Raw genomic sequence first — 23073 nt, 5'->3', positions numbered from 1 at the left:
AAATAATCTCACACTAATTGTTTGCAGATGCTTCTTATTGCTGAATTACCTTTTAATGCACTATAAAACTCTACAGGTAACAGTATGATTACCCTCTTTTTTAAGTCTTCTCTTCTTCTGCTCCCTCATCTTTCTCTGATACAGGCCATACCCTGACAAGTGCACTAGAGAACACACTGTTCTACCCACCTCCCAGGATCACCCTGAAGTTAAAAATGCCCAAATCAGCACTAGGAGATTGCAAAAATAACTCGCTGAAGCCTGGCAACAGACCGCTCTCTCCTGACAACAACAGCACTGTGTACAGCAAAAGGAGCGTGCCGATGTCAAAGGAACCCTACGAAATCAAAGCGAAATCGTACTCCAGGTATCAGCACGACAGCAGAAGCAACGGGTTGCTTGTCACGGGGGGGATCGGCAAGCCTCGCAGCGAGGCGAAGGATTCTGGCCCCGTGCAGGTGCCGGAGTTTCACCGGGGCCAGCCATCCGGGAAGCCCCTCGCGCTGCAGGCGGCCCTGCACGGACAGGCTTCCATCGGGAACGGGCGGGCGCAGCAGGAGAACTCGCGGCTGGCGGCCAAGTCCAACGGGCTGATGCTGGGCAGGGCTGGGGACGTGAGCCAGAGGGACAGCTCCAGCCAGACGCCCTACGAGCAGGAGTCCGTGCTCGCAGCTCATTTGGCCAGCCAGAGCGGCTTCAGGAAATCCACCATAGAACATTTTAGCCGGTCCTTCAAAGAGGCTACCAACAGTCTGGTGAGGACCACGGAAGATCTCCGGTGCTGTGAAAAGCCAACGAGAAGACTCGCGACGAAAGACCGCTTGTGGAGCAAGCAGACGCTCGAAGGTGCTCCGTACCAGGACAACGACGGGTACTGTCCCGACTTAGAGCTGAGTGACTCTGAAGCAGAAAGTGATGAAAATAAAGAGCAAGTGAGGTTACGACGGAGTAGCTCGGAGAGAGAAAGCCCAAGTAAGGACTTCGGAAGAGATTGTCACAATAGAAACAAAAAGAATATGATTTCTCACGGTTCGGTACAAAGGTGATTAGAAGCCCCCACGGGGTAACTCAGCCTTTATGTATTCCGGTGTACCAGTGCAAAGCTCAGCATCAACAGGTTCCAGAAACCAGTACAGGACCTACGACAGGAAGAACTGCAGGAGGGGATGGGGGAGGGCGGAGAAATGGGAGTCGTTTTGTTCAACTGTGAATTGGCTTGCAGCCTTCGCAAGGCTAACCGAGTTACTGCAGAGTCGCGTAGAAATGGACGGGGTTTACTAGAGGTTAACATCTGGGGAAGCGTGAGGCGGTTGGGCCTTGCGTAAATTCAGGAAACTGCTTCCTCCTTGCCAGCTTGCGTGCAAGGCAAGATGCTCACACTATGTCAGCCGTGTGGCGCTGGACAGGTAATAAAGGAGTCCTTGCATTGCTCGAGCCCGTTGCAGGGGGCTGCAGACGGAGACGCTGAAACCGCGTCCTTACAGCACCTGCCACGTGGCGTTGATCCAGCAAGGCACTTGGGGACGCGCGAGAAAGCTGAGCGCATGAAAAACCCTGCTGCTTTCCCTCGGGTGGCCCAGCCCGTGCCCAAGTGCTCTGCTGGATCAGGCCCAAAGCGACTACTAAGCGACGGCCCCTTCCGCGCGGGGCCTCGAACGGCGGTGGCATTTGCAGGCTCCTTGCGGAGGGTGGAAGCCGGCGTCGCTGGCGCTGCCAAACTCACTGACCTCTAGACGTGCCCCCGGTCCCTGCTCTCGCTGAAGGTCGTGTTTCTCTTCGCAATTATTTGCTTATTTTGTAAATATACAACTTCTAGTACTTCATTTTTTTTTTAATCTCTGTACATAGTTGCTTGTTGTGGGATGCACTTGTAAATATTTTACCCAGCTAACAAGTACAGATGGCTAATTTTGTGGATAGTGTTTACAAAAGTAGATGTACTACTTCAAAGAAAAATGCTATTTGACACTTAAATTTAGGCAATCACCGGTGATGCCAGGTTCCTCTTGAAACTGAAATTTCACATCCGGAGGTGTTTGTACCTGGTGTTTTTAAAATAAGATGAATTAGAAATAATTTTGCCTGAACTTTTTATTTAGGCACGAATTTTCAACCCTAGCTGCCTCAATGTGGGCTTAGGAGCCCCACTTCTGGCATCTAGGCCTGTGAAATTTTAGCCAGTCATCATTTGGAGTATGTTTTTTTTATTGCTGATAATTTATGGTTACGTTAAGCTGCTTTTCAACCTCTGGATCAGTTGCTGTTTCCCAAACTAAAACTTTTTTTTTAACGTGCTTTAAAATCAGTTGTTAACCAGCGTTTAAACTTCAACCTCTGTTGGGGAAGCGAGAAGGGAGGGGAAACCCTTTTCGGTTTGTTTATTTTGTCCAGGATTTCTGTTTGAATGTGGACAAATTTCTTGTGTTCTAGACCGTGTTGTGTTGATCGACAAAGTAACCGCACTGTTCTTCTCTGAAATGCCGTACGTTTCATAAATCCGCAGCATCCTCTGTCCCCACGTCACCGGCTGAGCTGGGACATGGGCTGCATAGGGCATCCTGCACGCCTCTGTTCAGATGGGGGCTCATTTTCCCTACAAATGAAAGGTTCACACCCGGTGTCACGATGACTATGCAGAAGCCAAACAGCATGTTTTTCTTCTCCATTATCTTAATTTACTGCTTTTAGTTTGGGAAATAACAACGCTCTTAGGTTTGGTTTAAGCTTTGAAATCTCCCTCGTTGCAATAGGACTAGCAAGTCAGGGGCTGGAGGGCTTTAATGAAATAAAAAAAACACGAAACGGCATCCTTAGCAATCGTGCTCTATTTGCTTCATGCAGTTTCTTTTTTTTTTTCTCCCCACTTCTTGATTTTATGTATATTTGTGTAATTTGTCTTTCTAGAGCTGTATCTTCAAAATTATTTCTTTTGGTGTAAATATGCAGTAGCATTTTAGGTTTCCACATATTTTATTTTAATGGGAAATGCTTTGTGTTCTAAGCCATGGGTCATTCAGAATAAGTAAACAAATGTTTGTTCATTTGTATTCCAGTTCTGACTCTCTTAGTTTTCCTTCGATATTTATTAGTAATCCTCTTACTGGTCACAAAATTTTATGAAGCTTGCGTTGGGAACACTTACGTGGGAGGCTGGCAAAGCGTTCATGCCATTTTGTGGCCAGAAGCATATGGCGGAGGGGAGGAAAATGGTGCTTCAGCAAAACTCAGCATTTCTGCTCTTCTGGGGTTATTAATTCAGTTGTTTCCCGCCTGGGCAATGGTTTTGCTAAGTTTTACATGATTTTAATAGATATATGAAGGAGCCCTTGGTTACGTAGTTCTCAAGTATTGTCCCCAAAGTGCATTTGCTAGTTTTTATTGTGTGTTCGGTGGCTAACTGTTTGAAGTATTACCTCTTAACCTTATTTGTCATTTTTTTTGTGTTTTTGCATTTTGTTTTATATATATAAATATATATATATATTCAATTTTCCAAGATGGACTCGGTCTTTTTCAGATGTCCCCTTTTTACAAGTACTTTTTCATTAAATTATGAAACTGCTAACAGTATTTTCATTTGTTGTGATTTATTCAGGGCTTTACCCTCCGTGTCTGGGAGGCTGTTAAACTAATGGGTCTAACAGCAGTACTGTGTCCATCAGGAGTGAATTATTTCTGCAGAGCTGGCAATACTTTAAGTTGAAATGTCAAGGAAAACCTTTCCCCTTCAGCCTCCCCGAAAAAAAGTCAGTGAGCACCGATTTGCTGTGTTTAGCAAATAGTCCGAGCCTGGCTTTTGTTTCTGCCTAGCCCAGCAAATGTAACAGACCGTTTGCTGCGCTGCTCTCACTTTCTAATATATTTGCTTGTGTTGTAGCACGACAGCCTGTCCCTGGTTGTACAAACCAAGCTATAGAGGGGGAGCTGCAGCCTGGCCTTCCGCCTCATCCCCCTTCTCATACACCAGCACATGTGCACGGCCAACATTGACATCGCTGAGTAAAGGAGGGTTCAGGACAAGCACGTTCCTGGGTTTGATGGTTGGTGGTGTTTTTTCACGACCTGTTGCTGTAGTTCCCCTTGCTCCCACAGGCCGGTGCTGTGATATACCGTGCTGCTGCCTGCCCGGGAGCTGGGGAGGAAGCAAAAGACGGCAGCAAAAGCAAGGATGGAGAGTGAGGAGCGGGTGGAGCTGCACAACCCTGCTGATAAGATCCATCCTGCTCTGGCCAGCCGCCCTCAGGAGGGCTAGGGGGTTGTGATGCACGTGTGGGGCTGAGTGAAACAGGGCAGCAAGTCCTTGGCTGGAAAGAAAACCAGAGGGAAAGGGCACTAAAGGAGCGTATGGAAGAGAGGGGGAAAAAAACAGCATGAGGAAGAAGCCGTAAGTGATGGATTGCCAGCTGTTTTTCAGGACCAGGATTTCTCCTTCCCTAAAATCTACTTTCAGTGACCGTGACTGGTGGTTTCCCATCTCCTTTGAGAGCAGTCTGCTTGTGCCTGGGATGTGGGAAAAAGACGGAGCCAAGAAAGTAAATCTGTACCCCTGTTCGTTTCCTTTGGAAACAACTGCTGCTGGTTTGCAGAGTCTTTACAGAAAAGTTGCAGACAGCCACATAGGTCTGGTTACTTGGTGGTAACTCAGGCCAAATTCTTACAAGTTTGTGTTCTTACAAGGTCTGTATGGTGATTCCCAACACCATCTTCTTTGGGTTTATGTCTTTGTCCAAAAAGAAAATGCTTCTAGGTTGCAACTTCTGCTCTGGCTCTGCCACTGTATGCATTGTTTGCACGATGCTCTCTTTGCACCGTGAGTCCCAAACCATAGAAGCAGAAATGACAAATGTGCGACTATTAAAAAGCAGCCTCAGACGTTCACACTTGATGCGATACCTCACTGATACCACAGGCGATACCTAGGCTGGGCGTGCAGGCTGTGGGGCAGAGAGAGGCGTGTGGTAACCATAGCCTTCAACACCGAGTGTTCAAAGCCTGCCTCCGCGAGCTGCAGGTAATCTGACAAAGCAGTCATCGAGATCGGTGTGAGGTTGGGTGATCCTGGTGCTTGTTATGGTTTAGCACTGCAGGGAATTGACACATCTATTGAGAAAACATGCTTTTGATGTGAATTAACGAGCAAATGGAAGCTGCTTGCACAACCTGGGAGCTTGGTATGCAAGGGAAGGATTCCAGGGAAGGGCAGAGATGGAAAACAATGGAGTGCCTCGGTGCTGCTGCTGTAGGAATGAGCAAAGACTTGCAGGGCTCTGGTTTCACAAGGTGCCATGCTGCTGTTTCCGTGTCCTCCTTTGTGCCAGCATCATGGCTGAACAGACTTTTGCCCCCACGGGGGTACAGTTCTGCAATGTTACTGCTTGTCAGGACCGTCCTAGGATAACTGCTCTGGGCTCCGCTCCCTGCCAGGCCAGCGCACGTCTCAGCCCCCGGACTTGTCTGTGGTGATGTGTAACAAGCGGATTGCCCTGACAGCAAGCACAGCTTTGTGGAACAAAATGTTTGTTTTTTTCCTCCAAAAGTTTCACAGCAGCTGGGGAGTTGTTTTAAAACAGCAGATGCGTGTGCATCTTTCTGTTCCCGGAGTTAATCCCTCTGCACCGAGCCTAGATAAGCCTGCCTCGTTGTGTAAGGAGAAGCGGCCTCAGATATTCGCCCATTAGTTTCCCTGCCTCTGTGAGTAAAGCTTCCAGGTAATCTCTTTTTCTCCGGCGGGCTTCTGGTGGCTGGGGACCTGTCCTGGATCCGCCTCGCCCTGCCCTCTCTGCCTTTTGTTCTGCTCTGGGCTGGGCCGCCCGACCCGGCCATTGTTTTCCCCAGAGCCCTGGCGCTGGTACCTGCCTCACCTGGGCTGCCTTATCTGAGGCATTGTTTGAAATCTGCTGGGGCTCGCTGATGACACCTTCACGGTTTCTTTTAACCCAGCCATCCTCAAGACATTTTTACCAGTTTCTGTCAGTTTTTCCCCAGGTGCCGCTCCACCCGCCCTCATGGCTGGGATGAAGGGCGCATCTTTGTGGGGTGCCCCAGCGCCTCCAGTTTGCTCGGCTGGCCCAGCTGGCGGGCCAGGGTCCTGGGGGAGGATTTCAAGCCTAACACAACAGCAGCGTCCAAAGGAAGATGTCTTCAGGAAACCTAGTCAGCCAAAAACCTTTGAGCTTGTGACCGACACCAAGATAGGCCGCTCTTTTTTTTTTTTTTGTGGTCTCAGCAGCCACCAGAAGCCCGCTGGGGGTGGCACCTGCAAAAAGAGCGGGTGTTGGGTGCTGTTTGGGAAAAGGGCTTTGGCTGTTCCTTTAGAAATGCAGGTCCTTGTGAGGGGATGAGATAGCTGGGGGGGGATCATTAAATGAGCCTGTTCTGAAAAACGGCCACTGCCACCTGAAACGGCTGTGTCTGGTGGCATTCCTCTGTGGTTTCGCCTCTCTTATCTCGGAGTGGTGCTGCTCCAGCATCACCGGTATGTTAGGCCTCCATTTGCATCTGGTTGGAGGGAGCCAGACAGGTAGTTCCCCTCCTCCAAACCTGATTCCTCAGCCATTGTTCTGTTATCTCCTCTAAAAAGGTGTCTGGGCATTGCCTTACCCTCCCGGGCCTGGCAGTCTCCCTTGGCTTAAGGAGGAAAAAGGCAAAAAGCTGGGCAAGCGAGGTGCTGCAGAAAAACCGTAAGCAAGTCCTAGTTTACGCTGGTCACAAACAGCTAACACAGAAACCAGACTTTTCTCAACTTGCCTGACTGAACGCACTGAATTAAGCTTAGAGCTGTTGTCCCAAACCTGCAGTTAATTTGAGGTTTGCTTCTGACTTGGGCCTGAAGAAGGGCTTGTGGGCCTGAAAGCTGCAAACACTGAGGGCACTGTCGCCGACTGAGGCCCTTGAATGAAAGATGCTGCCTCTCCCTGAAGTCTTGGCTCCCTCGCACAGCCTCCATTGTGCCTATCGTTTTGCAGCTGCCACAGAACATATCAATGCTCTTTTTTTTTTTTTTTTTTCCTGAGGCAAGCAAAATGCAAATGCAGGTCACATGGGGTACAAAGAGCAGGAAAGTAAGGCATTAATGCAACATCTCTTGGCCACGCTCCACCTCAGAAGGCTTACCCTTACTGAAGCACCCTATTTCCTGCTGCGCGGAGCGTGGAGCCAGGGGGCTGGAAAGGCACAGCTGGACACTCGGGCTTTGTGAGACGGCTTAGGATGGCAGGAACTAGCACAGGCAGGTGCTGCAGCGATACTGAAGCTGGAGGAGCACGTGTGGTGGTGTGAGGGATGTTTGAGAAACTGCAGCGGGAAGGGACACATAACGTCTGGTTATAGCACTGCATATACAGTGTGAGATGCTTTGTTAAGGGACTATGTCCAGCATGCACAAAATGCTCCTCAAAGAAGCCCGCATAATGCATGTTAATAAATGCATGTTAATAAATTACCTTTGCCAGTTCTGTGAGAGAAACTGGACTTTTAAGGCTAAATGCTCTGGTATGACTTCATGGTGATTTGGTGCAACCCCCTTTAGAAAAGATTCCCCATTTAAGACTCGTAATCCATTCTGCATTAACTTCCTTAACAGTACACTAGCAGTCTGTGTTAGACTTGATGTATAAATTCATCAGTGGGCACAAGTCTGCTGTTAACAGCTCATGCCACCTTCTCCCAAGGAGAAGTTTGCAAAGCAGGTAAATGCTTTGGCAAACATTCAAACCCAGTGACCATTTAAAGATGTGATTGTGATCACCCAGACCAGTAAATGCGTGTGACTTCTCAGCAGTTGCTCTCGGACCTACCTGATGCTAACAAAACCTTGATCCAGACACACGAGCTACTTCCAAGAACTATACCTGGCTGAAAACAAGTGTGTGGCAGCACTAGCTTTTGCTTTTCAGCCAACAGTTCACAGTGACTGATCTTAAATTTCTACTTCTTGCTTGCTTGTTTGGTTGTTTGTTTGTTTGTTTTCCCTAGACTGTGGTGTTAACCTGTAGAGGCAAACTGCCAGGTGCATGCTGTGGTTGCCCTTGTGGATGTCACAGCAGGGCAGGATTACACACAGCCTTGGGATGCAGGACACTTGTGGCCTTGCCATCCCCAGCTGTAGAAGAGGCCTGATGTGGGCTCAGGTGCTTGGGGGGAGCTGTAGGAAATGGCGGTGAGATCTGTGGCCTTTGAACTTTGTGCCAGGCAGAGGTAGGGCCTGCAGCCTCCCTGCCTTTTGGTTAAAGTCACAGGGGAGCACCTGCAAGCAGGGAGGAGGAAGGACGAGGAAGCAAACCAAAGAAAACTAAAGATGAACGTAAAAAGATGGACGAGGCTCTAAAGATGAAGAAATAACAAGCTCATGCTCATGACAGAGAAGGAAGAACTGCAGCCTTCCAGGAACCTGCATGAGCAAAAAGTGTTTTCTTTTTATAAGCCATGAAAGTGCCCACCTCCCCTTCTTGCCTTATGGCTGAGGGGATTTCTGTGACACGTGGGGCTGTCACCCAGGCTTGTGGAGCATTTCCTGAATGGTGAGGAAGGTAATGGCTGGCGGCATGCTGGGCGATGGCTGCAACCTCACCTTGGGCGACCTCTCACGTCACAGATCTATTCCTTGTGCTATTAGTGGCCGTGATAATACAAATGCATGGGAGGGGGGTCTGTGAGCCCTATTGAGCCCTGGGCGAGGGAAAGGTTCCCCTTCCCCCGCTTCCTGTAAAACTGGAGGAATAAGTGTGCGAGGAGCCCTACCACGTGGATAAAAGGTGGGCCCGCTGAGTCACCAGCTATCCCCTTAGGAGGCCACAGGGATGCCATGGGCTCCTTATCGCTAGTCGTGTGGTAAATGCGGTGGTTGTGACACAGCAGTGAGAAGCTGCCGGCTGGGAAGCCTTCGGCAGCCACCTTCCCTGCCCTCTTCCTTCCCCTGGTAAACCTGTGCTGCCAGAAGGACTCAGCTGTCACGCTTTGTGAAGACATTCATGAATGAAGGAACCCGTGAATTGCTCCCCGTTTTATTATACCTTCCAGCAAGCCTGGGTTAGCTATTACAGCAAAGGCAAAAGAGAGGAGTACCGTGCCGTGTAACTAGAGATCTAAGTTCAAAATACTTGTCACTTCGGCAGAAGAGAGAGTTTGTGTTGTAACCTGGAGCTCACAGGAGCTGTTAATTTTCTCCCAAGGTGTGTGCCAACACACAGCTTGTTTTGATGCCTCCAAACCATGCTGGCAAATGACAAAGTCAGCAAGGAGCAGAGACCCACCAGGTGGGTTGCAGGTGTGAGCATCTCTCGCTGGTGATGTCAGGAAGATATTGCATGAGCCGTGCACATCCCAAATGGCCTTGTGGCATGCAAGGACACCAGGAGAGCAGCAAACGTGGCTGAGCTTTTTAAAAAGTGGCAATTGAATTTCACTGTACTTACAAATTATCAATTAATTCCTTTAATTTATTCATTTTTTAATACCTCTTCTTTCCTTGTAAATTGTACGCAAACAAACAAAAACCCACCAGCTACTGCAGTACTTTCTTTCTGGATGTGTGTTTTCTGTGCTGGCAGGCAGTACTAATGCGCTTGCCTCAGGTCTGGGATGAAATCCTGCTGTGTGTTACATGACACCACAGCAGGGACAGAAAGAGAAAAACTGATGCTTAGCATAGGCTGCAGTAATGCTACACAAGCCCATAAAATAAAAAGCCAAACTACTCAGGCAAGATGACAGTAGGCTGATAGGCAGCGCATCGGTGTTACACTGAGGGAAGCCTGCATGAAACACGTCTTGGTGAGGACGTGTTGCCCGTCAACTTCCCAAAAAGAAAAGCAAATGGAGCCAAATGAAAACCAAGATGCGAGTGCCTGATGCATGGATAGAGGTAACCCAATAACTGCCAGTAGGAAGATCTATGATTTGTGAGGAGCTGATGAAGCCCGTAATGGGGGCTGTGGCCAGGCTGGAAGACCTGTGTGGGTGCCGCTGGAGTGGTGGGGCTGCCAGAAGGGCCAGAGCCCGGTGAGGGGCAGGCTGTGGAGCAGCCACACTAACACTGGAGCTTGTGGAAAGGAGCAGCTGGCGCTGCCAGGAGCCACGGGACACGCAGCACCACCAGCAGAGCCATTTTTATATCATGGATCTCTCCGGGGGCGACTGGACCCAAGCCAAAAGGTAATCCACCGTGTCACGGGGCGCCGGCGCTAGCACAGCCGGGCACCCCAGCCCAACACCCACAGACTCCCCAGGGCCACGGAGCCCTGTCGTGATCCCACAGCCCCCATGGGGCCGGGGGCAGCCTCAGGGCCTCGTGTGGGGCCGCGGGGCCTCGGGCCGGGCCTGCGGAGCCCGGGGAGGGCCCCGGGCCCCGGCGGAGCGCGGCCAGCCCCCGCCTCCCGCCCCATAAAAGCGGCGGCCGGGGCCCGCGGGCGCCCTGCTGGCTGCAGGTAGGGCCGCGGCTGGCGTTTCGCTTTATTTTCTACTTTATTTTTTATTTTATTCCTAACGACGACGCCCCGCGGTGGGTGGGAGGAGGAGCGGCCGGGGAGGGCCCGGTGAACGGGGGGCGGCTGCGCGGGTCCGGGGCTTTTTTTTTTTTTGGGGGGGGGGGGGGGCACAAAACGGGTCCGTGGTGAGCAACCGTGCGCCGTGCCGCCCCGCAGGCATGTCGTCTGTCAGGGTGGAGTGTGTCGTGAGCGGCGGCTACGGCATCGGGGAGTCCCCGGTGTGGGACGAGAGGGAGAGCGCGCTGCTCTGCGTCGACATCACGGGCAGGAAGGTTTGCCGCTGGAGCCCCGGCACCGGGCAGGTGCAGGCTGTGCCCCTGGGTAAGGCGCTGCCGGGCTGGTACCCGCTTTCTTCTGTAAGGTAACAGCGACGACAGCCAGAGCCTCGGTCATTTATTTGTCCCTGAAAGGAGTAGGCGCGCTAACCCGCGTGAAGAAAGAGCCGCAGGTTTGCTTCTCGGTGTGGTGGCGTAAATGCTCATCTGTCTCAACGAAATTCCTTAAGGACTTTAGTTACTTGGCTTTTAATGTTTCTATGATTCTGTATTTTCCTCACATTCAGTACCTCTTGGTGAAAACCCCTTGCTTTTGCCCACCCGTAAACTGTTTGCATTATCCACAACAAACTGATCCGGACTTTCCGCCCTTAAAATTATCCCAGATACCAGCCTTCGGGGAAAAGGAGGCCTGATTTTGTTGTTTCCCAAACTTGCTTCCTCTTACCCTAGCCGAAGGAGCACCCCCTAACCCAGGCCTTCTCTCGGAGGTGCAGTGCCTTGTGCGTGGCCTCTCTGGAGATGCAGAAGGGATAACTGAACAGGGCGAGCTGAAGTAGCTACTTCTCTTTTTTTTTTAAGCTTCCTTCAATTTTCTCTGTTTAGTAATAAAACAGTGATAATTAATAGCTGTGCCTTTGAGAATAGCGTGGTTAACAGACATAGGAAAAAAAAAAAGAACATCTGCAGAGTGCCATGTGATTAAAATAGTGGGTTCTTGTCCAAAGTGGGAAACGAGAGGGAAGTGACTCGTCACTGAAGCTTACGGAGAATTATGACAGCCCCATGGTTAGCAGTACCTACACATGCCCTTTTCTGCTCCACAGGGAAAACACCGCTACGCACATACCCGTGCTGGGGGGAGACCTTATGGTCACTTTTCTGCCCAGCATAAAATGGTATTGCAAAGAAATCCATTCCTGTGGATGCTGCTTAACAAAGCCCTCTGCAAGCTGAGCCAGGCACAAGGGCTGGTATGCTCACTTATGCTGCATTTGTGCAGTGACCAGGGGGGTGGCCGTATCCATCTTTCCAACCTGATGCACCCCTTCCCCTTGTGGTGCTGTGTTGTGAAGGGGAAAGAGGCACCCACTCGCCCAGCGTAGGTGAGCCCAGACCACCAGCAGCCTCAGCAGCGTGCTCACACATCTCCTGTGATGGAGTTATCCAAGTTAAACCCAGAATTAGCGGTGCATCCCAGCTGCTTGGGGAACTGTGTGTGTCCTGACAGCTGTCCTCATGCATAAGCATGTATGCGGCTGGGCAGTGCCTGCATTGGATTTCTAACACAGAGGTGTCCTGCTAGGGCTGCACAGCAAAGGGGCAGCCCAAGCCACGAGCAAGCAGCAGGAAAGGAGCAGCTCCTGTCATCAGCAGCAATGGGTTAAGGGGGTTATAAGCATTAGTGAAACTATTACCTAATTATACCTCTGTAAAGCTATAAATGCAAGTAATGTTATTTGTCTTTTTTTTTTTAATTAAAATGTTGGGAATCAGTCCTGTGCATATTCCTAAGTCTTGTCTGGTAAATACTATCCCAGATTTTATTGCTCTATTTAAAGTTGTTACTCCTTACATTATACCTGATTGAGGCTTTTACAGAATTACTATCTTCACACTCATTTCTTTCTCTCTCCCTCTCTCTTTTTTTAAAAACTAATTCCTTTATAATAACCTGCAATTGAGGTTTTACTGCATAATAGTGTAAACTAACCATGGAGCGTTTACTAATTTTCTGCTTTGCTTTAGCCCTTGGAAAGCTCTGCCACTCCTCAGCGTGTTTTTGGTGCTGCTAGAGGCATGTCTGAACTGCACAGCATCGTGACCTGTCGCAGTGCAGTTTTGTTGATAGAAAAGTAGGTTGTTTCTCATGCCTGTGATCTCACTGAGTCCAGCGTGAACTGCTTGCATGTCTGAAGTGAGAGGCAGCTAGGCAGGAAAGAAATGTCTTCACAGCACATACCTCTCGTCCATTGTACCCTGTTTTTAGATGCCCCTGTGAGCTCCGTGGCTCTTCGGAAATCGGGGGATTATGTCATCACCCTGGGAACCAGGTTCGCTGCTTTGAAATGGAAGGAGCAGTTGGTAACCACCATCGCCCACGTGGACAAGGATAAACCAAACAACCGATTCAATGACGGGAAAGTGGATCCCGCGGGGAGGTATTTCGCAGGTATGCTGGGTCTGCTGCCTTTCTCCCGCTGCTCCCTGCTTGCCCTGCTCCTCCCCTTAGGTTTTACAGACCACATGCAGTGATCACTTGTAGATGCAGTAAGCGTTCATTCCTAGTTGACATATATATATAAATACGAACTACATAGTTCATGTATATATTCATATTTGTAGCTTGTAGATCAGATTTTTATCTTCAAGCAGAGTTTAATCCCATTTAGAAATGAATTTGTATCACCTGGCCAACATCTTATCAGGACTATTTTTGTAAAAGGAGGCCTGCTATTAGGAGCCCACCTAGTTTCAGGCACTGACCTTGTCTCCTCCTCCCTGTTGGTGTACTGGCTTTGAGTGCTGGTAAAGAGCCAACAGAAATACTGGAGAAGAGAAGGCTCAGGGTATCTTATCCATGGGTATGAGTACCTGATGGGGGTGGTGGTAAGGAAGACAGCCAGGTTCTGCTTGGAGGTGCCAGTGACAGGACAAGAAGCAATGGACATAGAAATTAAGGAAATTGTGTTTAAATTTAAGAAAGCTCTTTTACTGATCATCTGTTAGGATGGTCAAACAGTGGCACAGGTTGCCCCCAGAGGCAGTGGAGTGTCCATCTGTGGAGGTATTAAAGACTGGCCACGGCCCTGAGCAACCTGCTGTACCTGACCCTGCTCTGAGCAGGGGGTGGGACTGGATGATCTCCAGAGGTACCGTTCCACCTCAGCCACACCCTTATTCTCTCTCTCTCTCCTCCTGTTTTTAAAAACACCGTTCTGTACATCTGCTGTGTAGTTAGGTCCCCGGGTTTACTTTAACTTGCTTTTACAAAGCTTCTCAAGAACCAGTCTCAGCTGACAACCTAGAACCACAAAGATGAGATTTGTTTTTGAAAAGGCTTTTGCAAAGCTAGTTCTTAGGGAGGAGGAAACTTTTTGCAATGTCTCTTCTATATAAAATGTTCAGGTATGTTGGAAGACAAATGCTGCCCACACCTTAATTTTTGAGTGACCAAGTAAAGCATTTTGCAGAAGTCACACTGCATGCCATTTCTGTCACAGTTCAATAGACAAAACAAAGGCTCTGTGTTGAAATCTGCTAAGGGCAGCACTTCTGAAATCTGCCTTTCTCTTTTGTTTTTAACTCAGTTTCTTCCTTGATTTTCTGAAACCCCCATTCCTGCTGCCTTCTCCTTCTCGCAAACCCTGGGGAGAGCCCACTCACTCTGAACATGCTTTCCTCCCCTTTGTCTCCACACAGGTACGATGGCTGAAGAGATTCGACCTGCTGTGCTGGAAAGAAACCAAGGCTCTCTGTATACACTTTGCCCTGACCTCTCCGTAGTGAAGCACTTTGATCAGGTGGACATTTCTAATGGGCTGGACTGGTCGCTGGATCACAAAATCTTCTTTTACATTGACAGCTTGTCCTACTCAGTGGATGCCTTTGATTATGATCTCCAAACTGGAAAAATTGGTATGAATCGTCCTATTTTAAAATACGCACTTGTGCTTGAAGATTGTGGTGTTAGTTTTCATGCTGGTTATTACCAAGAAGATGAATTATGATCTGAGATTTGAGAGCACTTCTTCAGAATCCTCTGTAGAACAAAGGAGCAGAAGCCATATCAAAACTCATTTGTGCCCACATAGGCTACCATCTCAAAGTAGTCAGAAGCTGTTGCTAATATTATAAAATATTTAAATTGCATGATAGAATTTGAGTAGTAGTCTGGAGTACTGTTATTAAACATGATGTGTATCTGATCTTCCTGTGTAAAAAGGGCAAAGCGTTTCTTGTTAGATTTTGTAGATGGTTAGATTTCTGTGGCTGCATGAGCCTGTCTTTTGCAAAACCTCTGCTAGGCTTCTTTAGATTTTTTTTTCACCCTATTTTGTTTTTTAAAACCTAAACTCTTAAATAAAGATCCTGCAGACAGAGCTAAGCAACAACTGGAGAGCAGTAACTCAAAGCTCTTCTTCCTTCATTTATTTAAAACAAAACAAAACATGCCCTTAAGGGCTTCTACAAGCTTGGGCAAAAGAAAATTCCAGTGACTTGGACTAAGAAATTGCTTTTAAATACATGGGCTGCAGAATTTTGCTTTAAAAGAGCCCTGTAAATTTCAAATTTAGTTAGCTTTAACAGTATGAATTCAGAGTTATTTTAGGTATAGCATCTTGTCCTGATGTCTCTGCTATGTTTTTGGTTTGCAATTGAATTTTTCTTTAGGAAGTGGTGTGGTCCCCCCCCTTCTTTTTCTGTGGGCAATCTGATAATCCCTAGGAGCACAAGGGAAACTCATTAAAAGTATTGCAACATATGAGAAACATTGAGGTTGTCAGAGCATAAAATAAACAATGTTGGAAAGTTGGTTTTAATCTTCTTTAATAACAGTGGATAAAAGTTCAGATAGAACTATTTGTTTTTAAGTTGACAGTGTGCCTTTGAAGTTGATGCTTTTCCTAACTCTCTGTTTATATAAACTCTCAGTTTATATATCTGAAGGTCAGCTTTGTGTTGGAACAGTGATTATTGGCACGTTCCAGCAATCTGTTTGAAAGTTCAATTTCTCTGACTGGAAGCAACCCATACTTCAAAAAATCCAATCTGCTTTTAGAATACATAGCTCATGTTCTGCATATATATACATATATATATATATATGACGTTAATTTATTCAGTTACTTATTTAATATTGTAAGTAGGAAACATGAGTGGTACATTAGAAAAGAGCATCAAAAAAAGGAACTACATTGCGTAATTTTGTCTTTTTTTTTTTTTTCTATCTTGCAGGCAACCGTAGGAGTATATACAAACTGGAAAAAGAGGAGAGCATTCCTGATGGGATGTGCATTGATACGGAAGGCAAACTCTGGGTAGCTTGCTATGATGGTGGGAGAGTGATTCGTCTTGACCCAGAGACAGGTAAGTCCTTGCCAATGGTGGACTTGAATTCTGCAGAGATTAAACAAAGAAAAAAGATGCAAGGAGTAAGGTTTTTTTTTTCTTCCCTCAACACAGAAATGGTACGAGTGTTCTTTTTAAATAATTATTATTTTTTTCTTTATTTATTTTTTCTTTTTATTTAGCAGTTTTATGTCTCTGCTCCTAAAAGTTAGCTTTGTAAATAAGTCTCCATTGTTCCCAGCCTCAGTTGTGTTGGAAAAGATAAAGTTGCTGAGAGGGATTACCATTATATGTGCAAATTGTTTGAGTTAGAATAGAATAATTAGTTGAGTTGGAAGAGCCTTACAAAGATCATCAAGTTGAACTGCCTGACCACTTCAGGGCTAACCAGAAGTTAAAGCACAGTAATGAAGGCATTGTCCAAATGCCTCTTGAACACTGACAGGCAGGGGCAGCAACCACCTCTCTAGGAAGCCTGTTCCAGGGTTTGACCACCCTCATGGTAGAGAAATTTCCCTAATCCCAGCCTGACCCCCCCAGCACAGCTCTGTGCCGTTCCCGTGTGTCCTGTCACCGGTGCCCAGGGAGCAGAGACCGGCACCTCCCTCTGCGCTTCCCCTCCTCAGGACGCTGCAGAGAGCGCTGAGATCGCCTCTCAGCCTCCCTTCTCCAGGGTGGGCATCCCAGGTGTCCTCAGCCTCCTCACAGGACGTGCCTTCCAGCCCTTCTACCAACTTTGCTGCCCTCCTCTGGATGTTTTCAAGTACCTTAACATCCTTTTTGTCTTGTGGAGCCCAGAACTGCACACAGTATTCAAGGTGAGGCCGCACCAACACTACACAGCATATACTGGTTTATCTCACAGCTGATAATTTGTCCAGCTGCTGTGAGGGACGGTATCAAAGGCCTTACTAAAATGCAGAAAGATTATATCCATCGCCTTCCCTTCATCCACCAAGCAGGTGACCTTATCATAGAAGGAGATCAAATTACTCAGGCAGGGTTTTCTCTTCATGAACCCATGTTGACTAAGCTTGATAATAGCTTTGCTCCTTAAATACCCATTGATAGCACCCATCTTCTTCATGACTTTTCCAGGGACTGAGGTTTGACTAACAGATTTGTAGTTTTCCAGGTCTTCTCTAGTACCCTTCTTGTAGATCAGTATAATGTTGGCTGGCTTCCAGTCAGCAGGGACCTCCGCAGCCTCTCAAGACCCTTGGTAAATTGTTGAGGCCGGCCCAGGTATAACATCTGCCAACTTGTTTAGCACTTTGGGGTGAATCCCATCAGGCCCCATGGACTTAGGAACATCCAGCTGATACAACTGGTCCCTTACAGTTTTGGTGGCCACAAATGGAAAGACATCGCTCCTCCTGTCACAGTCCTCCAGCTGAGGCCACCTGCTGTCACCTCTCCCACGAGGCCTTCTCTATTCTCAAACAACAGGTTTAGGAGGGGCGCTTTTCCTCGTTGGCTCACTTGAGTACTTGTGACAGAAAATTATCTTCAGCGTGCTTTTGGAATTCCCCAGACTTCCTTACTGTGGCAGTATGATACTCCCAGTTAATGTCTGGGAACTTGAAATCTGCCATAACGATGAGGGCAATAGATCCAGAGACTTCTGGTTGCCTATCAAATAGCTCACTCATGCAGTCATCCTGGATGGGTGCTTGATGGTAGATACCCATGATGACATGCTTTTGCATCTCTCAAAGAGTTAGCATCATCTTGCGTCCAGCGTTCACCTTATTGATGATAACTGACATGGAAAAATATGGATAAGCCATGAAATTGCAAAGATGACTTCAGCCATTTCATGTCTTGCTTTTTTTTTAGCATGGTGTTTTTTTGGGCTATTTAACTGAAGTTAATACAAGTCGCGCATGCCACTGATGCCAGCAACATTTTTTTATTGTTGAAAATTATTTACATGATAAATTTTGCAGCTGAAGTCATAAAAGTATATTTAATAGACTCTGTGGCATTTTATCATTCCCACAGTAATGTGTCTTGGGCACACCCAAGACATTATTGAGCCCGTCACGTGTTGCTGCTCCCATTTCAATGTTGGTGGTCTGCCAGGCATCATTTAGTCTGGGTATAAACACTTGCAAAGAGAGAGAGACTGCACCACACTGTCTGCAAGGGGCCGGTGGGTGAGAATGGGAGCTTGGTTTTGACAGATTCCAGACAGCACAGGCTGCACCGAGCTGCATTTGGGGTCTCTCGAACCCAGGTCCTGCCCTAACAGAAGTCGTGGGGTTTTGTGAGGCTGCCGGCTCAGGGATGCCAGCTTCCCTTGGTGTGTGCCTCTTCCATCCACAGCACACCGCAGACCCTGGCACACGTGTCAGGCTGCCACCTCTCTTCCAAATTCTGCAGAGCCTCTTAACTGAGGCTCAGGCAGTGTTTTTGCCATCGCCATTTTATTTATACCCATCCAAGGCCCTGCCAACCTGTGGGACTTCCTCCTGTCCTGCAGAGCCTGCTCCACAAGCCTGGTAGGATGAAGCTTCAGCTGGGAGATCCCAGCAGCTCTGGGACCTGTTTCTGGTCCCTCCTCCTAGAGGGCAGAGCACACCTGGGCAAGCTCCAGCAGCCCTATGACTACCCTCATGGAGCAGTGGACTTTACCATTTTCCTCCCTTGTTCCCTGTTTGTACCTTTTTCCTTGTAGGCTCTCACCTTTTTTTTTTTTTCTTTTTCATTTTTTTCCCTTTCCTGCTCCCTTTTGGAGGGAGGTAGGGTGTTTTTTTAGGGGAAAGCTAATAACAGTAGTGTCCGTAAGCAGATGCATTGGGAAAATGTAAGAGGGAAAGTGGGGTACACAGCCTAATGCTCTCCCAGCTTCCTCCTGTTTTCATCTTGGGGTCTTCCTGAGCTGGATGTGGTGTCTGGTGCATCTCTAACTGCCAGTGGATTTCTCATCCATGAACTTGTCCTGTCTCCCTTCAACCATGTGAAGCCCTGAGCACCCATGGCGAGCAGCAGCAAGGAGTTTCACAGGCTGCGTGTCCATGGCAGAAGGAGCCTTCTTTCTTTTAAAGTAATCTGTAAAATCTGCAATTTGCAGAATTCTGAGGGAATTGTAACCACTTAGGGAGACGATCCAGACAGGTTTGAAGATAACTCCATGAAAACCTCTCTTGCAGCACAACAGCTAGCAAGCACGGCTTGAATGACTGTCAGATACATCCAGTGATACAGAGCTCAGCTGAAGCTTGTGAGGGATTTTCGGGTCTCACTGATAGCAAAGCTTGGATTATATTTATAGGAGGATGGGCAAGGCAACGTGTTTGTTTGGCATCTTTTCTAAATGAAGGCTCTGAGGGTCAGGGTGAAGTGGCTTTTCAGTTCGGGGCTTCTTTAGCCTAGATGGCTGCCGCCCTGGGATTCAGGCTGTGCTGCAGAGAAAGGCTGTGCTGACTGACCCCACTGGCTGTGCAAAGGGCTTGAAAGGGATGTCTAACTTGCATACTGCCAAGTTTCTCGTACCTCTGGTCACGTCCAGTGAACTTCTAGTTTTATGAAAGCGTGCCTTTGAATGAGGAATTAGATATTTTCCAGTTCTTCCTCACCGGTGTGTTTCATATCCCTCAATTGTACGGGGTCCAAAGGATTTGCTAAGTTTCTCTCATCTATAGGTACCAAGCACAGGTAAATACTTCTTCAGGTGAATTTCAGGGCATCCAGGTGCAGATTTTCTTGCATCTCCACGAAGATGTTGCTCATCTCAGAGTTTTGTAAACAATATCTTCTAGGCTGTCTCTGCTGAGACCAATCTGCAAGCACAGTCAGGGTCTCTCCCCTTATCCCAGGGGCTCGTGCCTCTTCTCCTACAGCGCATGTTTTCTCTTTCTGAATGCCATTCTTGCTCCTTTCTGCCCAGACTTGCTGTCAGCCAATTTCTAGGGTGGCCTCTGGAGTGTTTTATAAGACACCGTGTAACCCATATAGCCATGTAATCCTTCTACTTCCAGCTGACTGGATAACCACAAAGTGCTGCTGGTGCCAGTTGGCAGGAGCATTGTCTTGGAACTCGTTTTGGTCCTCGTCACTCCCAAGCAACGGACAGGACTTTCTCCTTCCCAAGTTTCTATATGTTTTGAAAAATTTGCTCTTCTTAGGGGAGAAAAGGAGGTAACCAGATAGGCCTATAATCTCTGACAATCTAAGCACCATTACACTGATTGTGATTGTGATTTTTTTTTAATTTTTTAGTTTTGTTTTTTACTTTGGCCATTGTGGGTGGGTCAGTGCCAAATAAGCTTGTTATACATCAGGAATCCCAGAGTCAGACTTCCCTGGCTATTACATACAAGAGGCTCTTTCACCGCTGCTGGCTTGCTATTTTCTTTCATTTATTTTGGAGTTAAAAGCAAAGCAAATTAAAAGTACCCAGCCCACGTGTCAGGGCATTCAGCAAGACAAAGACAATTCCATTCATCCTTCCCAGTCCCAAGTTTTGGATAGACTGGTTACATTCCTTCTAGCAAGTAAAATGGATCAGGAGATCTCCCTTAGTCCTGCACCATGTAACTTTACTGCAGCTTGTGTTGCACAGCCAGGCTGTCTTCCCACACCAAACCAGAGCCCAAACTGTCCATTGGAAGCAGCAACCCCAGCTAGGTGGGGTCTGAGCCAAAACCGAGCCGGGACTGCACCAACAGCTCAGTAATAGGGCCCTGCGCTCACCCGTGCTTGTGCCCTGCTTAGTGATCTGGTACAGGTGAAGCCATTTGGGCTGTGCTTTTGTACATTCACTGCAGTGCTGCTCATTGCAAAAGACCAAGGCACAGGTTGTTGGGTGAGGCAAAAGGTTTGGGGCACATAAAAGGAAAGACAAGGATACTTAAATAAACACGCCCTAGGAAATAATGCCCAGCTCTGGAGAAGACCAAAAACTTCTCATAGGTGTTAAGTGGACCAAACTTTCCATTTTCTTTCTCATATCAAAGTTCCCGTTATCAAAGTTTCTGTCCCGTCGTTTCAACATGCCGTTGACCAGTTAGTTGCTGTAAAGGGACCAAGCCTTGTGCACACATAAATGAGGGGCCAGGGAAATCACATGTTTTGTATGTGATCACATATTTTTGTATTCATGTGCTTTAGTATATTTCCAGAAAGAGAAAGTCAATTGTAGGTAAGTAAAGCAGGCATAATGGGTACAAGCCATTATTATATTGCCCAGGTTTGGGAGGAATTGTAGAAAAATTTGCTTTGAAGCATCTCAGCAGTCTTCTGGTTGATGCCAAGGGCAATCCGTTTACTGCTGTCATTAGAACGGTAGTTATTTGTTGGTATAATAAATGCATAATATTGTTTATGGTTGCACCAAGTTTTTTTGTAAACTTCAGACGTGTCCCATGATCCCTATTTTATGCAAGCTTAATTTGAAAGGCTATTGAAATTTCAAGAAAATCTAGGAATTAATCTTCCCTAACTTCAGGCGGTAGAGGCGTAGTGAGAGTTGCACGAGCTCTGCTTGCTCCGGGCTTCCTTTGTAGTTAAAATAGAGAAGTCAGCAGGTCTAGGGCGTGTTTCATGTGACCTGTTTTAAGGAGGAATTAAATCCCATTTCCATTGCCTGTATGGGCAGCCTAGATGATGAGCTCAGATGTAGATGTCTGTGCTGTGGATGTTAGCATTTAATTAGAGGACACGCTGGGTTTTGGGGCGGGATTCATTTGTGATAACTGAGATTGAAACTTGTCAAGTGATACGTGGTCAACAACAATGTGGTTTACAGAAGTCTGCCTTCTTTGTCGCGGTGCTCATCAGTATGCTGAAGCACAGCATGAGACCTCCCTAGGCCCTGGGATTCGTTTTTGTGGAGCACCTGGCTCCACATTGGTTATTCGCAATAATTTGTTTAAATTCCTTGCTGTAAGTAGACAAACAAGAAACAGCATGAGTGTTTTTCTCCAGGAAAAAGAATCCAGACTGTGAAGCTTCCTGTTGACAAGACAACTTCCTGCTGCTTTGGAGGAAAGGATTATTCAGAAATGTATGTGACTTCTGCCCGTGACGGGATGGATAAAGAGTGGCTTTCACGACAGCCGCAGGCTGGTGGGATTTTCAAGGTGAATGATTCTTTTTCCTTTCGTTTTGGAAGGCCATTCTTTTCCTCCTGCGCTTAGACAACAAATCAGTCGGAGTGGTGGGAAGGGGGAAGAGGGTGGCTGTTAGGACATCAATAATACACGTTAAGCTATTCTTCATGTTTTTGGTTCCTGTTGCAGAAGGAGAAATTTAAATGTGTTTAGAGATTTCAAAATGCTTTTTGGTTTGAAATTTTTAACTGGTTACATCCATAGTAGCACGTAGAATGGACCAAGAAGTGCCCTGTAGGTCCTGCAATATGTAATGTGCAATATCGTAGCTGATACTGCAAATTTTCTATGCCATCATCTCTTTCTACGGCTCCCCCTCCCAAGAGAGAGTTTTCTGTTTGTTACAGGAAGAAGATGGTTTGTGTCCTAAACAATGGCAGATAAAAATGTCCGCTTTTATTTACTCTCTACTTAGTTTTAACTAAATTCTCTCTTTAAAAAATGTCACTTTGGTATTGTTTTTTTTAAAGCCCTAGTCTTCCATATAGGTACATACCGATAGTTACATTGTAAAGCGCAGAGCTAAGGCTTAGTAGTATCTGAGAAGAGGCTTTGGGGGAATGGACGATGGACTGAGGAACAGACTGTGGCCTGTGATTACTTAGCTTTAGAGAAGGAGCACAGGTTGAAATTCCAGGCTGCGATGAGCTGCAGTATACAACATACAGTAGTATGTCAAGTTGGACACGGTCCTTTTCTAAATTAAAGCATGCCTGGTTTTGAAAGAAAAGTGAGTGTTTGGTAGTGGTGACTCATTGCATTTATCTTTTTTCTTCCCGTCTTTTTTTTTTTTGATAGATAACTGGGCTAGGGGTGAAAGGAATCCCGCCGTATCCATTTGCAGGTTAATTGCACACTCTTCAGAATGGAGTCCAGAAGACTGACTGACTTAAGCAAGACAGATCAGAAGGTCTTATGTGGGTGTTCAGCATCTTTTGCTTTGAAACCATGACACGATTACAATATCTCATCAGGAAAGGATGAAAAACTAATGAAATACATGGAATATTTTAAAACTGATCTTTTTTTATTTTAAAACTTTTAAAACTCTATTACTTTAAATATCTAATGGTATTTTTTCTGTTGTGGTAAAAAGACTCTCACCCTAATAAACTATGGAATATT

The 23073-nt window shown here is 46.9% G+C and overlaps 2 protein-coding genes across 10 annotated transcripts in view; both read left to right on the top strand.

The window, feature by feature from the left end:
• Positions 1-3570, top strand: part of JADE3 (jade family PHD finger 3) — a 60122-nt gene extending 56552 nt beyond the window's left edge. For all 7 annotated transcript variants that reach the window (XM_040535112.1, XM_040535102.1, XM_040535145.1 and 4 more), the window contains one exon: positions 145-3570. In XM_040535112.1, coding sequence (XP_040391046.1) covers positions 145-1046 — 902 coding nt within the window. In that variant the 3' untranslated portion in view covers positions 1047-3570. The remainder of the gene's footprint in view (positions 1-144) is intronic.
• A 6350-nt stretch (positions 3571-9920) lies between these two features.
• On the top strand, positions 9921-23073 carry LOC121059001 (regucalcin). Of its 3 annotated transcripts, none has more exons than XM_040535273.1 (7): positions 9921-10152; positions 10641-10805; positions 12750-12932; positions 14183-14398; positions 15719-15850; positions 21764-21918; positions 22747-23073. In XM_040535273.1, exons 2-7 carry the CDS (start codon positions 10643-10645, stop codon positions 22795-22797), a joined length of 900 nt encoding a protein of 299 aa, XP_040391207.1. In that variant the 5' UTR covers positions 9921-10152; positions 10641-10642; the 3' UTR covers positions 22798-23073. The 3 variants fall into 3 exon arrangements, with proteins under 3 accessions (XP_040391207.1, XP_040391199.1, XP_040391192.1); XM_040535265.1 differs by lacking the exon at positions 9921-10152 and adding an exon at positions 10355-10424; XM_040535258.1 differs by lacking the exon at positions 9921-10152 and having other exon boundaries at positions 10544-10805.

Source organism: Cygnus olor, chromosome 1 (genome assembly GCF_009769625.2).
Source record: "Cygnus olor isolate bCygOlo1 chromosome 1, bCygOlo1.pri.v2, whole genome shotgun sequence".
In the NCBI taxonomy this organism is placed as follows: domain Eukaryota; kingdom Metazoa; phylum Chordata; class Aves; order Anseriformes; family Anatidae; genus Cygnus; species Cygnus olor.
The sequence above is the reverse complement of the archived record's forward strand: the minus strand, read 5'-3'. Positions and strand labels throughout refer to the sequence as shown.